This window comes from Thermobia domestica, chromosome 5, assembly GCF_964235325.1.
Source record: "Thermobia domestica chromosome 5, izTheDome1.hap1.1, whole genome shotgun sequence".
Classification (NCBI taxonomy): Eukaryota; Metazoa; Arthropoda; class Insecta; order Zygentoma; family Lepismatidae; genus Thermobia; species Thermobia domestica.
Genome location: NC_137458.1, coordinates 246,990,931 through 247,007,375, shown reverse-complemented (window position 1 = coordinate 247,007,375; position 16,445 = coordinate 246,990,931). Strand labels below are relative to the sequence as shown.

Genomic DNA, 16,445 nt, shown 5'->3' with positions numbered 1-16,445 from the left:
TCGTACTCTATACGTCCAAATTTTAGACAATTTTTCACGTGAAACCTTTTTGCACATAAACTACATGCTAGTACTAATTGTTTGCCAAAAAATGGCTTGTCACACAATCCACATGCGTCTTCAGACGGCGCCATCTTGAATAATGAATATTATAATAATAATAATAATAATAATAATAATAATATTGTATGCTACAAAGTACTTTCACTAAATATTTCATCAGGCAAAAAAAAAAGTAGTAACGAGGAAAGAAAATTATAGAACAAGAAAATAATTCTGAGGCGTCCAAGTGGCTTTCTTACACACAATTATTAGTATTGCTACTGTAAAATTACTGTACATTACGTTTATATAAAATAAATATTTATACATATTCAATTCAATCAGAATTGCAGGAAATGTTCACATGTTCATTCTGAATCCTAACCACATATGAAATTTATTATGGTTGACATTTATAATTTTTAATTTTATTCGAAAAAAAAAAGTGTGCTTGAAATAACTGTAACACTTTAGAGATCAGACCAAAACTGAGTATTGTCTCAATATCGATTAAGAATGAAGGAGTGTCACTATGATTTTGATTCTTTGAAATTTTAGTTTATATTGAAGTCAAAGACTTCTTCAGTACAACTCATGTTCAAAGTATTTGCCTACATGATGGAATCAAGTCTGAATTATGATCCGCAGGTGAACGCTGGCGTTGAGTCATCTCATTTCTGCTTCTTGGCGTTCAAGAGCTCATTTCTGGGGAACGTTACAAGGACATTTGGGTTATCACTAGGATTCTGTTTATAGTCAGATGATGTTAAAAATTTTCTCTACCACTGCAAATTATATAGAACACTAGCCAAAAGTATTTGTAAGTCCAAACTGCTTGTATTTCCTAACAAATTATTGCATAAATATTCGTTCTTTCCGCCCAACTTCGTATTGTCACTACAAGTTTTCTTTTGGTATGGATTTGACGAATCTGACTACAGACAATCTTAATATTCGTTGTTTTAAATCCCCACTAGGAGAGTTCAACATTTCTTGCTTTTTGAAGAGGGTGGGTGGGAGTCTTTCGCCGTGTTTTGCGCTCGTTTCACTGGGTTTATCATAAGCGTCTTACAGTTTGACATAGATCCTGAAGATGCTGGCGACAAGACTAGTGAAGCGATAGTTGGTTAACGGTGTTGAAGACTCACGCCATCTATGTTTTTGGCCCATGGACTTAAATAGCATTTATTTTTTCTGTTTTCTTTGAAATGAACTGAAGTTGGAATGATGTATTAAAATTACAGTACTAACTATCTGATGAATTCATGTGTGTATAAGGGTTTTGTGGAGTCGCTGTTGTTGTGTGTACATACTCTTATTGGTTGAAGGAGTTGTCAGAAGGGGAGATATGAGTGCTTTACTGCATTACTTAACAAGATGGCCAGAACATAAGAGCACTAAAAGTCAATACAGGGTCCATTTCTTGGTTTGTTGTATTATAATATTGTTAGAGAGAGTGTTATGATTTGAAGTGGAAACTGGAAGCGGAAAAAGAATCTCTACACAATGTATTTCGACATTAGAGGAACTATATATAAAGGTTAAAACTTTGTATATAAGAAGGATAAAAGTTGACTCATGTTGCATTTCATAAAACAACACAAAAACCTTCTTGTACAGTAAACAGAAGTTATTAAAATTGGTACATTTTATACAACTATACTAATCAAAGTATATCCATAAACCTACACTGTAAACCAGTGTCCCTTCTTACTATAGTGATATCAAAATTTGATTGTGCTAATATGCAGTATATTGCATTTGTGATCCCCGTAAATACAAATTTTCTTATAATTTATCACAAGTATTGTAAACTCATGTTAAATAAACTTACTTCCCATAAACTCCCTTTAACCCTACATAAGATTTCAACAAATTAGTTATATATTTTATTATTCTTCTTTTGGAGAAAGGAGCTCTTTCTCGTAAGCAGAAGCATCAAAATTTACCGTCTGCGGGTGCGAGTACAGAATAATAAAAAAGAAACAGAATGCTTATTTTTTTAAAAATATAAATTGTTTTTGCCTAGCCGAATTGTTAGCGCATGCGACTCTATATTCGTAGAACGTGGTCGCTGGTTCTACTCCCAGTTGAATCAGTAACATTTTTCAGTGTTGATCCGTCATCATGAAGGGCCGCGGACTCAGTAAAAAGCGCTCACCTCTGGTGCGTGGGATCCATGGTTCAATTCCAGCTCTCACCAAGTGGCTTTGTGATGAACAACTACCATAGCTTCGGTTTCCTCGGATTCTCCGGTTTCCTGCCACTTTCTTCATTCCACCATTTCGTTCATTAACATAATTGTCTTCCTTAACCTCCAAGGCATAATAGTAGAACTAAAAGTTAAAGATTAAACATGTCACATCTGGCTAACCACAGCCCTTCATGGATTGTAGTGACAGAGAGTGTATTACTTCTTTCTATCTTTTAACTAATTTCATGAGCATTTCAAATCCGTGTGACAAAAATAACTGAAAAGAATGTGACTTGTTTGTTATCTGTCTCTTCTGCTCACCTTTGTGTACTGAATTGGAATATTCATTGTGATGTCGCAAGTGCACATGAAAGTCTATCCAGCCATGCGGCGAACATTTCAGCCAATAACGCGTGGACAGTGCATCGGTTTTATATCTATATATATACGTGTTGAACGCAAAAGGATGTAAACGCCCACTTTCATTAATGGTAATGTACACGACCATTTTCATTAAATTTAATTCGGGTTCATATCCTTTTGATTTTTTTTCTTGAAAAGCTGCATACGAAAGAAATCTCAAGTAAAACCAGTACCTCTCCCAACACTGCCATGTGACTGACGCCAACTCGTGAACAAGGAAATCAGTTCACAAACGAGTAACATACTGATGAACTAGAAAAACCCTTGATTAAGTTAGTTTTCTCTCTTAAATTTTAGGTTATGATTTCTCAGATTTTAGAAAAGTGATGTGGCTTTTTCTGAATCTCAACACTACTTTATTTATGCATTAATGTTTGTCTTGCATGTCAGTGTTTGCACATTCTTACTTAATGAGATCTTATAAAAACAATAATTCCTTATGTAGAGTACTTATAAGTTCATTTTTCTGTCTAAATGCTATTTACTCTTACTTTCAAACAATGTATAACGTAAATAAAATCTGAGCAAAGAAAACAAGTATTATTAAGAATCTGTGTTCTAGATTTGTGTGTGATGAAGATATGTCTGTTGAAGGAAATAATACGTAATACATTACTAGTATCTCTGTTGAAGGAAATGATACATTACCAATATGTCTGTTGAAAGAAATGATACATTACCAAAATTGTAACACAAAATATTAATAATAAGTGTTAGCTTGGTCAGATCTTATGTTATTTTATGAAAGTCATTTTTTTTATATTCATCAAAAGAGAGTGCAATCGGAAGATTAGTTTAACAAGAATGTTGCCTCTCAGCAACGCTATATAATATCTATCTAACGAAGAAGAGCTTGTGTAAGGAGGACATTATCAGTAAGAGCTGGAAGAACTATATGTATGTTTTGTGGATGATATAGCGCTTTTATTGTGGAATGCGAAAATAAAATTAATAAGAGTTTGGAAGACTTGAGAAAAGCTGGGAAGAATATGAGGTGAAAATAAAACGTTAAAAGCACACAAGTGATGGTGATTGCAATGAAATCAGTATCAAATATAAAAATAGGATGGAGAAAGTTCAACAGATGACTACTTTTTGGTACCTCGATAATATTATTAGTAAAGACATGAAATAAAAAAGTAAAATAAAAACAAGGATAGGCGATAGAAACATTTAGGGGAAAAAAATAAGTACAATATATTTTTGAATCCAAGACGACTCCCAGTTTCTTTTCACAAATAATTACAAAAACATACACCTACAGCATATACTGGACATATTTTCAGAATTACACTACACTAATGATCAAATCACATACAGACTTCCTTTAATGTATTTCATTGGAAAGGTCCACTGGGTCATCGAACGTCCAAGACTAAAGCTGTAGGCGAAGAAGAGTGACTCAGTTGAATGAAAGAAAGCTTTACATCATATTTCACGAAAGTAAGACGAAGACAAGAGGACAAAAGTCCTCGTCTTAGATTCAGGAATATACGGTATATCATGTGAGCTTGAAATAAAGAGTTATGAAAAAGATTAATCAAATGTTTCGAGTGGAGTATTGTGTTGTGTGGGCCAGAAACCTGAATAATACATAGAGGAGGAGATAAAAAGACTGAAGGCTCTCGAAATATGAGTGTGGAGAAAAAATAGTTGAGTCGAATGAGAAAGTGTAGGGGAAAAGGAAATAATTTCAGATGTATTTATAAAGAAGACAAACTAGTGGGTTCCTGTCACCACGGCATGGCGCGTCCTCAGGTTGCGGATCGAGGAGAAGGCCTCTAGATATAGAGGTTAGCTGCGAATATACTGAATAAGCAGTCGCGGACAGACGACTAGGAGTGGTCCTCCAGCTTGGGGGTTTGGGTAAGGCTAACACCCTCATCCTGTAAAAAAAGGTACTTGTTCAGAAACATTCACAAAAGCCTCGGACAAGGACTGATAACTTGGCACGACATCAGCAAAAGAAAATGGACATGAGATTTGGAACATGGAATATTAGAAGTCTTTATAGGGCAGGCGCGTTAAAATCTGTAACGAGTAAGTTAGAGAAATACAGGATGGACTTAGTAGGAGTTCAGGAAGTTAGGTGGGAAGGAAATGGATCTGAGAATTCCGGAAATTTTACGTTCTTTTACGGGGAAGGAAATAAAAATCACCAGTTAGGAACAGGGTTTTTCGTTCACAAACGAATATTACCAGCAATTAAACGGGTTGAATTTGTTACTGACAGACTTTCTTTTATTACTCTTAAGGGACGGTGGTGTGATATTATTGTTTTAAATGTACATGCTCCAACTGAAGATAAGGGTGACGATATAAAAGATAGTTTTTACGAAGAAGTGGAACGGATATTTGACCAACTCCCGCGATACCATATGAAAATTCTATTAGGGGATTTCAATGCGAAGGTAGGACGAGAGGATATTTTCAAACCGATTATAGGGAACGAAAGTTTGCATAAGGAAAGTAATGACAACGGTGTTAGACTCGTGAACTTTGCAACATCCAAAAACCTAATCGTGAAGAGTACAAAATTCCCACATCGCGACGTTCATAAATACACTTGGACATCACCAAACGGAAAAACACATAATCAAATTGATCACGTTTTAGTAGATAGAAGAAGACAATCTAGCATAATTGACGTCCGGTCGTTTAGAGGGGCTGATTGTGACACTGATCACTACCTGGTAGTAGCGATAATACGGGAGATATTATCGTTGAATAAAGGTAATATTCAATGTCCGAAAACGGAGAGATTTAATTTAAAGAAATTAGAAGAGAGCCAGGTAAGAGAGGAATACCAGATTGAAGTTTCGAATAGATTCGCGGTTTTAGAAGACTCGGAGTGCACTAGTGTTGAGGATACTTGGATTGAAATTAGAGATAGCATTAAAAGTTCAGCAATAGAAAAATTGGGACACGCGGAAATACGTAGGAACAAACCATGGTTCGACCAAGAATGCATTAAACTAGCAGAGAAGAGAAAACAGGCAAAATTACGGTGGCTACAAAATCCGAATGAAACAACTACACAAAATTTCGCAGATATCAGGCGGGAAACTTCCAAAACTTTTAGAACAAAGAAACGGGATTTTTTGAAAGCTAAAATTAAGGAACTTGAAGATAATAGTAAAAATAAAAATATTCGGGACATATATAAGGGGATCAGCGAATTTAAGAAAGGCTATCAACCTCGTGCTTATATATTAAAGAAATCTGACGGAACAGTTCTCACCGATACGGATAGCCTCTTAAATAGATGGAAAGATTTCTTTGACGATTTGCTGAACACGCAGCCAAAAACTAATGTGCGTGGAGAAAAGGAGATACACACCGCAGAACCGTATATTCCAGAACCCAATCGAATAGAAGTGGAAGCCGCTATAAAGAAATTGAAGAAACACAAATCTCCGGGTGTAGATGAAATTCCGGCTGAGTTAATTTTAGCTGGAGGCGAAAAATTGTGGAACAAGATACAAAAACTCATTCTCCTTATCTGGAACAAGGAAGAATTGCCACAAGAGTGGAAAGAATCAATCATTGTTCCAATTCACAAGAAAGGCGACAAAACTGACTGTAATAATTATCGAGGCATTTCTCTTCTGTCAACGTCCTACAAAATCCTTTCAAATATTCTGTTAGCAAGATTGACCCCATACGCAGATGAAATTATTGGAGATTATCAATGCGGATTTAGACGAAATCGATCAACTAGCGACCAAATATTTACCATTCGCCAAATACTCGAAAAGAAGTGGGAATACAATACCCCGGTACATCAACTATTTATTGATTTTAGAAAGGCTTACGACTCGGTTAGGAGAGAAACATTATACAACGTTCTTACAGAACTTGGAATACCGAGAAAGCTAATTAGATTAATTAAGATATGTTTAAGTGAATCCCAAAGTAAAGTCCGGGTAGGAAAATTTTTGTCCACGAGCTTCCACGTCGAAAATGGCCTGAAACAAGGAGATGCGTTGTCGCCATTATTATTTAACTTTGTGCTGGAATACGCCATAAGGAAAATCAAAGATAGCAACCAGGGCCTAGAGTTGAACGGCATTCACCAGCTTATGGCATATGCTGATGATGTAAATTTAATAGGGGATGATAGGATAACAGTAGAAATAAATGCAGAGATCTTATTAAACGCTTGCAGGGACATGGGTTTAGAAGTAAATGCAGAGAAAACTAAATACATGGAAGTGCGTCGGGACCGTAATACGGCAAATTGTGGAGGCGTTAAAATATTAAATAATGCTTTTGATAAAGTGGATAGTTTCAAATATCTAGGATCATTATTAACAGACGAAAATCATATTCACGAAGAAATTAAATGTCGACTAAAAGCAGGGAATTCGTGTTACTATTCGGTTCAAAATCTCTTGTCGTCGCGAATTCTGTCGAGGAATTTGAAGCTTAAAATATATAAAACGATAATCATGCCTGTTGTTCTGTATGGTTGTGAAACATGGTCGCTTACTCTGAGGGAAGAACATAGACTGAAAGTATTTGAGAACAGGATCCTGAGAAGAATATTCGGACCCAAGAGGAACGAGAATGGGGAATGGCGGAAGCTTCATAACGAGGAACTACATAGTTTATACGGTTTACCCAACATTGTGAGGGTCGTCAAGTCTAGGAGGCTTAGGTGGGCAGGTCATGTAGCTAGAATGGAAGAAAGTAGAAACGCTTTCAAAGTATTGACTGGTAGACCCATAGGAAAACGACCATTAGGAAGACCTAGGCGCAGATGGGAGGACAATATTAAGATGGATCTTGCAGAGATAGGAGTACAAAGTAGAAACTGGGTGCAATTAGCTAAGGATAGAAGTCAGTGGAGAGCTTTTGTGAACGCGGCACTGAACCTCCGGGTTCCATAGGCCATAGAGTTAGTTAGTTAGTTTAGTTAGAAGACAAACTAGTTGGATTATTAGCCGAGAAGAAACTATCATTGGAATAACATAATAGAAGGAATGGAGAAGGAAAAGTAGAGAGGGGTGAAACAAGGTCCAATTGATGAACAGCATTAAAACAGAAAATTCCTATGTGAAGACTAAGAGATTAACTGAGGACCATGGTATATGGAAGCTTTTCAGTTTGCGGCAAGTGACCTAGCAATTCAGTGTCAACGATCCATTTCGTTCTCTACTCGAATTGCACATTGTTGAAAGATTTACCCTCTCTAATGCTTTTTTCAGTTATTTTAAACCCTTTTTCGCATTTTGTCACTTCATTCAAATGAAACGTGAGACCATAATGTTTGATTACATTGATTGGTTACTAGTTTGATATGTAACGTCTGTTTTCAGCTGCAAAGCTATAATATAATACATGTGGATCTATTAAATCATACGAAAATTACAAAAGTTTTTTTAAAAAAAAAAAAAAAAAAAAAAAAAACTTTGTAGTCAATGGAAAGAAAAACTTAAATAAGCGCAAATGATTAGAACAAGGGAATTTAATATACTCAATTTAAAATGCAACTTCCTTTAATAATTCTTTCTTTCAGATATATATATATAATTGGTGTTGAAGTTATTGTTTAGCACAAACTGAAATAGGTGGGAAAGAACAGAAGAGTACCAATGCCACCAGCTGTCCGCACATAATAGCTCATAACTAATTAACCACTCCATTTTTATTTATTTATTTATTTATTTATTTATTTTGGCTTCCTTTTTATTTGGTGATGAAGTATATTTAGAAAATATTGCCAATCAAGAAAGATTTCCCTGTAGAAAAAAAAAAAACTTATAAAATTTGTTATAAAGAAATAGATAGAGTGGATACAGGGCCGGCGCGAGGGGAGTCGAGCCGTGCCACCGCCCAGGGCAGCAAGTCTAATGGGCGGCAAAATTTGAAAAAGAAAATACTACTATCAAAATATAATGCTTCATAATAGGCTCACATGGAAAAGTAAAATTGTGTTCACCAGAGAATATAATTGAACTTACTTTACTCACATTCAGGAAAATACTCAAGAACTTCAAAGTATTCTTCCTCATTTTCAATTATCAAACTACTAGCCAGAGGTATCTCGTTCAATATTCTTCTTGCAGCAGCGTAGACAAGATTTTCAGCTAGGTTGGATAAGATTATCAAGGTGTCTCTTATATTTTTCTATTCAGCAATGTTCTAACGCTCCACTTAATATGCAAAAGGTACGCTCCCACTTGAGACAGGCCGTAATAGTCTACAGCATCTAGAGATATTTAGGCTCTGGCAGCGAGTTTTTAACCAATTTACAAAGCAATTGACAAAAATCGTTCGTTTTGTACAAATTACATACAATAATGTAAATTCCTTGTAAAAATTTGCGAACCTTTTTTTGGTTTCGTACCGATAACACACCGCTGGTCTAGGACTGACAGAAGTAATAATTAAACAGCTAAACGAAATGAACATTCCTATCAAAGACATGAGAGGCCAAGGATATAACAATGGTTCCAGTATGAAAGGCAAACATTCAGATATTCAGAAAAGAATTTTAGAAATAAATTTCTGAGCCTTCTATGTTTCTTGCAGTAGTCATTCACTAAAATTTGTCGTTAACGATGCAGCCACAGCATCTCAGTACGTCGTTTCATTTATATATATATATATATATATAAGAAAAGTTTATGACTTTTTTCTGCGTCAGTTGAAAGCTGGGCCATACTAAAGGAACATATTACCAGTCACTTTAAAACCATTGAGCATCACAAGGTGGGAGAGCCGAATTGATGCTCTGACTCCACTTATATATCGAATAAGGAAGATTTATGATGCCTTATTTCAAATAAATAACGACAATAGAACAGATAGAATGGTCGCCCACGATGCTTTGTGTATAGCAAATCAGCTGCGTGACTTTACTTTTGTGACTTTACTGCGAGCCTTTGCTCACTTGTTGTCTGGTATGACTTTGTCCTCCACATAAAAATAGTAAGCAAAAGTCTCCAAAGCATTGATTCTCATGTGTTGGGTGCAGTCGGGTCTCTTCATCTGAATACTTTGAAAGGAGCAGAAATGATGCAAGGTTTCAATCTTACTTAGTTGGTGCGGTGGAGTTGGCATCGGCATTAGGTATGGATGATCTACGGATGAGTACTACAGTACAAGCTCGAAGTCGAAAGAAGAAGAGACAGTTTCAGTACAAGGCAAAGGATGAAGCTATCCACAAACAAGATACAAGATCGATTTTTATTACAAAGTTCTAGACGTGATTGTGTTAGCTTTAAGAGAAAGATTTGAGCAACTTAAGCATCACAGCGAGTATTTCGATTTTCTTTACGATATAATTAATATTAAAGACATGACACTTGAACGTTTGTCTGAAAAGTGTACTAAACTTGTCAGAATTTTAGCACACAAAGAATCGAAAGGTATTAACCCCAGTGATTTGAAAGACGAACTGAAAGTGTTATCCACTATAACTAAGCCTAAAACTTCACCAAAAGAGACTTTAATTAAGGAACATGACTTTGCTACTAATGTCAGTGTTGCACTTAGGATTTTGTTAATCTTACCGGTAATAGTGCCAAGTGGAGAAAGAAGTTTATCGAAACTTAAGTTTATTAAAAACTATCTACGTTCTTTCTTGTCTGAAACACGGTTGAGTGATCTAGTGATGATATCAATAAAGCACGAATTGGCTGAAACATTGGACTACGCGAATGTGATAAAGGAATTTGCTCATATCAAAGCAAGAAAAGTTTCTTTCAATTAAGGTATGTTAAATTTATGTATCTCTGTTGTGTTTTAGTACATTATAAGGCTTAGGCGAATCACTTAGTTTTGCCGTAATATCTGATTCACTATATTATCTTGATGCTCCATACTCTATTGGAAACATTCTTTGATATAAAATAAGCTTAAAGATTAAAATTCTCAGCCCTGACTAAAGCATTTTTTTTAAAAAAAAATATTTTCTGTATGCGGTGCTATATATATATCACAGATATACAGCGGAATCGAGCATACTGAATACTGTGTCATGTATGGAGTCGTTTAAATATTACGCTAGCATTCGAGAGAGGTAGTTCCGTTTTTTGTTTACTTTTCCATTTCATACATGTTTTTAAATGGGACATTTTACATTTTCGTGACATTTGAACGTCTTCTGTGAAACTAAGTTTGATAATTAAAGGGGCGGAATGTGAAAGTACCGCCCAGGGCGGCAAAACTGCTAGCGCTTCCTTGAGTAGATATTAGCTTATGTATATTGTTTTCAAATAGTTTCTTCCGTAATTGCCCACTTAAAAGTGTTAAATTTATTTTTCCTATGCTTTGGAAGTTCATAGTTGGAGAGAACATGTTTCTCTATCTACGATCATTAAGAACTCTATCGTACAATTTGATGGAATGAATCATCTTCCGAAACTTGTCATAATCATCTGGTACTATTTTATGTATATATACACACTAATAACGACCAAAAACTAGTTGCAGCGCCCTCTGTGATAAGAATGTCTCATGGATCATTCACATTGAGCTTGTAACTGATCAGTCATGTAAAGTAAATAAATAAAATAATTAAAAAAGAACTCGTATATATCTTTAAAAGGATACATTATTACAAATATAACTGTAAAAATTTATTATTTTGGTTTCAGGTAAAAAGATCTTAAGTTGCCAATAGTGATCCATATATTTCTGATTTCCGTTCTCTTATATCCAGACTACACGGAGGTTTGAGGATTATGACCAGGACTTTTGGAATCAGACTCCGAAACTTCGGTTCAGGAAACAAAGACACAGAGTTTGAAGTAATAGTATGCATTGCTAAGTTTGTGAACTTCAATAAAGGCATTTTTGTTGTTTCTAGCTATAGACTTATCCAGTGGGCAGATAGCTATGAGTGGAACCAGTCCAAATTGACAGTAGCTTTAATTCTGCAGAAATTATAAATGAAAGGCCATTATAAAAGTGTTGCACTTGCTAAATGAGCCAAAGAAATTGCCTCTAAAAACTGCAGAACAACACAAATTGAGAGCACAACATTCTTTGCGGACTGGATTGATCCATTGATAGCTTTGACATCAAGTGTATCCAACTTGGGATGGATTGAAATGCCAGGTTGACACGTCCAATGTTTATGGCCGTCCCAGCTGACATACTGCGAGAGGAAATGCAACATAGGACATATAATACCTCTTCTATTTGAGGTAAACGTATCTCGCAGGTTGACTGTCATAACCAGAACACATAATCGCTCTACTATGTTCTAATGTCTTGGAGACTTCCCAGGAATGAATCAGGATAGGTACATAATTACTTTTCGCATATCAACAAATCTTAGGTTACTGTTTTCCTTTTCTTTCCTTCCCTTTCCTTTCTTTTTCTTTTTTTTATATTTTTATTTAAGATTATGATTTTTTATAACTTCTTACCAAATGAAAGATGTCCCCATCCAGTTAACATTGCTGTGTATCCTTCGAACGTCTCAGTTGTTCCTGCAGGTGGCATACATACAGGTTTTACATACGCTGAGAGTCTTGCTGGTCGTGATAATGTTAATAGAGCTAAATCATGGTAATAGCTAGGTGGATGATACCGTGGATGAATTCCTGTATGCTGCACTGGTATATCTTCAGGTAACGCTCTGTCTGACTGGCTGGAAAAATCTACCTCACCGACGCGTACAACCTCAGCTGTTCTGGAAGAAGTACAATCATATAAGAGGTGTATTTATTTATTTATTGACCTCTAAGTTAGAAGGAAACAAAGAAACTAATAATTTTACTTAAGTTGTGTAAGGTAAATTAATCAAATACTGAAGATAGTCAAGCACCGAAAATTAGGTCTCTTTCCCACTATGTCCTAGACTGCCTCATAAGCCACAAAAAGTAGCACAGAGATAAAGGTTTTGAGTAGCTCTAGATGCAAAATCTCTAGTGGACAAAATCTATTAAATTATTTAACTAACTCTGAAACTTATTTCGGGGATAATAAAGAACATTCGGGCATCTAAAACTATTATACATAAGTATGACATATATATGTATAATATACAAGCTGTAACATATATATATATACAGAGTGTAACAAAAAGGTACGGCAAAATTTCAGGGGAGGATTTCTTATGGGTAGACAAGCAATAAAGTTCATATGATTATATGTCCGGGAACCGCTTAATGGTGTGAAATAGTCACATTCTGGTCGCTCCTTAATGTGACTCAATTTAAACCTCAATAACTCAAACCCTTATTAAGCTATTAAGATAATTTTAGTAGCAATGTGTTCCTGAAGGATGAAGCTTTCAGCCGATATGCATTTTATGAGTGTACCCCCAAGGGGGAAGAAATGCCATCCCCCAAATCCGGATGCAAAAAACACGTAATTATCCTTCCCTGTCCGCCGTGGAACCCTCCACATACATAAAATATATATTGGCGGAAAGCGTAGTCTTTCAGGAATACATAGATACCAAATTATCTTCCTAGCTTAATTAGGGTTTGAGTTATTGAGGTTTAAATTGAGTCACATTAAAGAGCGACCAGAATGTAGCTATTTCACACCAATAGGCGGCTCAATTGTCGTAACTCTGTAACGATGTATTTCCCGACATATGGTCATATGAACTTTTTTGCTTGTCTACCAATAAGGAATTCACTTATGAAATTTTGCCGTATCTTTTTATTACACCCTGTATCTCTGTAGCTTGGGTCTAAAAGGGCCAATGTCAGTTTTCGGCAAAAATGTGATGTTCGTAAAATTTTAACGCCTACAAATGGATCTTTTCTTCTGCAAGAAAAGCAAATGTTAATATGAATGATATATATTCCAAACGATTTCGTGTTGACATTTGCCCTTTTTGCACAAGAAAACATCCATTTATAGACGTTAAAATTGAAGAATATCTCATTTTTGCCAAAAAAAAAAAAAAAAAAAAATGACATTGGCCCTTTTAGACTCCACCCATACATATATTTAAACGAATCAAAGCACACACATTATTAAAAAAGTTAACATCATATGTACAATTTCGTCGTTACCACAAAGACGAATCTTTTTACATAAGAACCAAGGACATAAAATAAAGCTAGACAAATGAAGTCTTGACAAAGAGTGGAATTAATGTATGACCAATTTACAGAATAGTAAATTATGCCTCGGAATAATTAAATTCATGTTCATGTCTAACAAGCTTTACGTATCAAAAAATTTGATAGTTGGCAAAATTGAAATGACAGAAATTAAAATTGAAGCACATGTTCCAAGACAATTCGAGTAATGTATGTGCAAAATTCAAAATTTGTCCTCAAGAAATCCGTTCCTCCGAAGAAGTTCACAGAAGCAAAAGCGAGTGAAATATAAGTAAAGAAAAAGAACTACGCAACTTAAGGTAAAATTTTTATTTATTCATAATATAGTTGCGTAAACATGAATTCCCTAACACATTAAAAGGTTGTTTACGCTTAGCCAATGACTTTGGTAAATAAGCAAAATAATAATAATAAAAAACGTTTATTCTATATAAATCTCCATCCATCATGGATGAATTTTCTCAATGAATGACAGATTGTAAACACACAGTGATAGAGTTCCCTCTCATTTATCGTATACAACTATAAAATCTATGATATGCAAGGAAGACCTTTAGAATCAAATATGCTAAGTTGCCACTTCTAATTCTTACCCAACTACATAATTTGTCCTTCATTTGCAAAATGATGTAGATATGACAAAGAAGTGTTACTGCTTCGGAAGTTTACTACTTGTATAATTTCGAGCATATTTAGACGAACTTCAGTGGCCAATTTATGTTTCACTGTTCTTGGTATTTTCAACTAATATTCTTTAGAAAGAAAAAGACACCAATAGATAAGTAGTATTAATCTAATGATTTCTAATGTATGGGACAAGTTATTTCGTCACTTTTACTGTCAACGAAAGTGCAAGGTTCTATAAATAACATTTAATCCATTTGCTCTTTAAAGTTCCTTACTTCGGAAATATATATCTAAAAAAAATCTGATTTTTCTCTTTTATATTTATGTGTCAACGCAAAACATAACGATTGTAATTTCCATATATATATATATATATATATATATATATATATATATATATATATATATATATATATATATATATATATATAGCACATTTGTTTGGAACCCATTCGAAACAAATGAATCCGGAAGTACTTGATAAAATACGTCATGCTTGACCTATCAATTGTAAGTTCCATATGTAGAACGTTTCTTTTAGAATCCATAGGAAACAAATGATGCCAGAAGTACGGCATGCTTGACCCATCCATTGTAAGTTCCACAGTGTGGCCCATTTCTTTGGAATCTACCGAAAACAAATATTGCCAAAAGTAATGGAAAAAGTGCGTCATATTTGATCCACCTATAAAATCAATGTTCGGAGAAAATCAAGAGAATTGAAAGAAGAGAAATTTAGCCTGTACTAGTCATACTACTTAGCTTCAATGAACTAAATGGATGAATTAAGCATGGACATTATTTGCTTCTGGTGGATTACAAAAAGTTTATAATGTACGAAAGTTACAATGGTTGTGTTTTGCACTGAGCGACAAACAATATAGTGGAAAACACAGAAAGGAAGAAAAAGAATCGTAGTTAGAAATCTATTAATTAATTAATGAAATAAGTAAATACATCTGCATGAAAACAATATAAAATATATTAATTACGTTTTCCTCGCCAAACAAGTAATAAATTACTTGCAACTCTATAAGCAATGTTCGAAAGACACAGTTCTATTGACACAAGAAATAATAATAAAAAATAAGATAAAATGAAAATACCAAACATCAATATCAAAAGTAGTTCATCTGTAAGTATTAAACTACACTAGTTATCACAAATGACAATAAATGCACAGAATACAAAGCAGTAAAGTTGTGTGACTGACTGACAAAGGAACAAACTTTTTTGCTCACTCTGTGCAAGATGCCAGTATGTACTCTTAAGTTATACTAATACGAGAAATTCAGTTTTTTTTTTTTTTTTTTTTTATCAGCTCACCATATTTAAATCTTTCTTTTATTTTAATTTTGAGCTAATTATTATCATCTTGTCTAAACTAATGACTTTAACCAATTTGGATTAGTTAGCTTCGCCTATGTTTCCTTGTTACTTTAGTATGTATTTCAATTTTTTTCAAATGTTTACTTGTATTTTCAGAATTGTTTACAAATTGGGGAATGTTGAATACTACTAAAAAGGAAATAGCAAAATAATTGCAATAACTATTAATTAAATTGTAGTAAATACTTAATAAAAAATAAAACATAAAAAGTTGAATATTAAAAGAAAGGAAAGATGAAAAGAAAATTATAATAATTGAAATTGTAAAAAAAAAAAAAAAAAAAAAAGAGAAGTAATAGTGGTATAAATGTTGAATTAATTTCTTTACCTGCGTGATGCACAATGTGCTGCAGTAAGTACAACATTTTCACTAATTAAAGATCCACCACAGTACCAGTCTACTTTTCCATTTTTGTCTGTTTCACCTATTGCTACCTGAAATGAATATTGAAAGTTTAATTTTAAAATATTGATTGTCATAAGTATCATCTATCAGCACTTAGACATTAAACACATCTGCATTTGAAACATATGTACAAAATTACAGAACACCTATAAAGTCAGGAGCTAATGACTTTTTGATTATAATGGATGGATATGTTTTCCAACCGGTGGATTAAGAGATGTTTGTAATGGCACCACGATCATCATCCTTAATCCGTAGAATTCGGCACTTCGAACATTTCGAAATTTGAGGAACATGTAAAAATTCCAGCGTCTTATCTTGAATT

At 34.3% G+C, this 16,445-nt stretch overlaps 2 protein-coding genes across 3 annotated transcripts in view; one reads left to right on the top strand and one right to left on the bottom strand.

Moving 5' to 3' along the window:
- Positions 1-16,445, bottom strand: part of LOC145686527 (venom protease-like) — an 87,395-nt gene that overhangs the window by 11,848 nt on the left and 59,102 nt on the right. For both annotated transcript variants that reach the window (XM_081759919.1, XM_081759920.1), the window contains 2 exons: positions 16,043-16,149; positions 12,043-12,308 (listed from right to left, as the gene is read on the bottom strand). In XM_081759919.1, the coding sequence (XP_081616045.1) occupies positions 12,043-12,308; positions 16,043-16,149 (373 nt within the window). The remainder of the gene's footprint in view (positions 1-12,042; positions 12,309-16,042; positions 16,150-16,445) is intronic.
- The window catches only part of LOC145686528 (TNF receptor-associated factor 4-like), a 576,903-nt gene that overhangs the window by 531,363 nt on the left and 29,095 nt on the right, over positions 1-16,445 (top strand). The window lies entirely within an intron of this gene.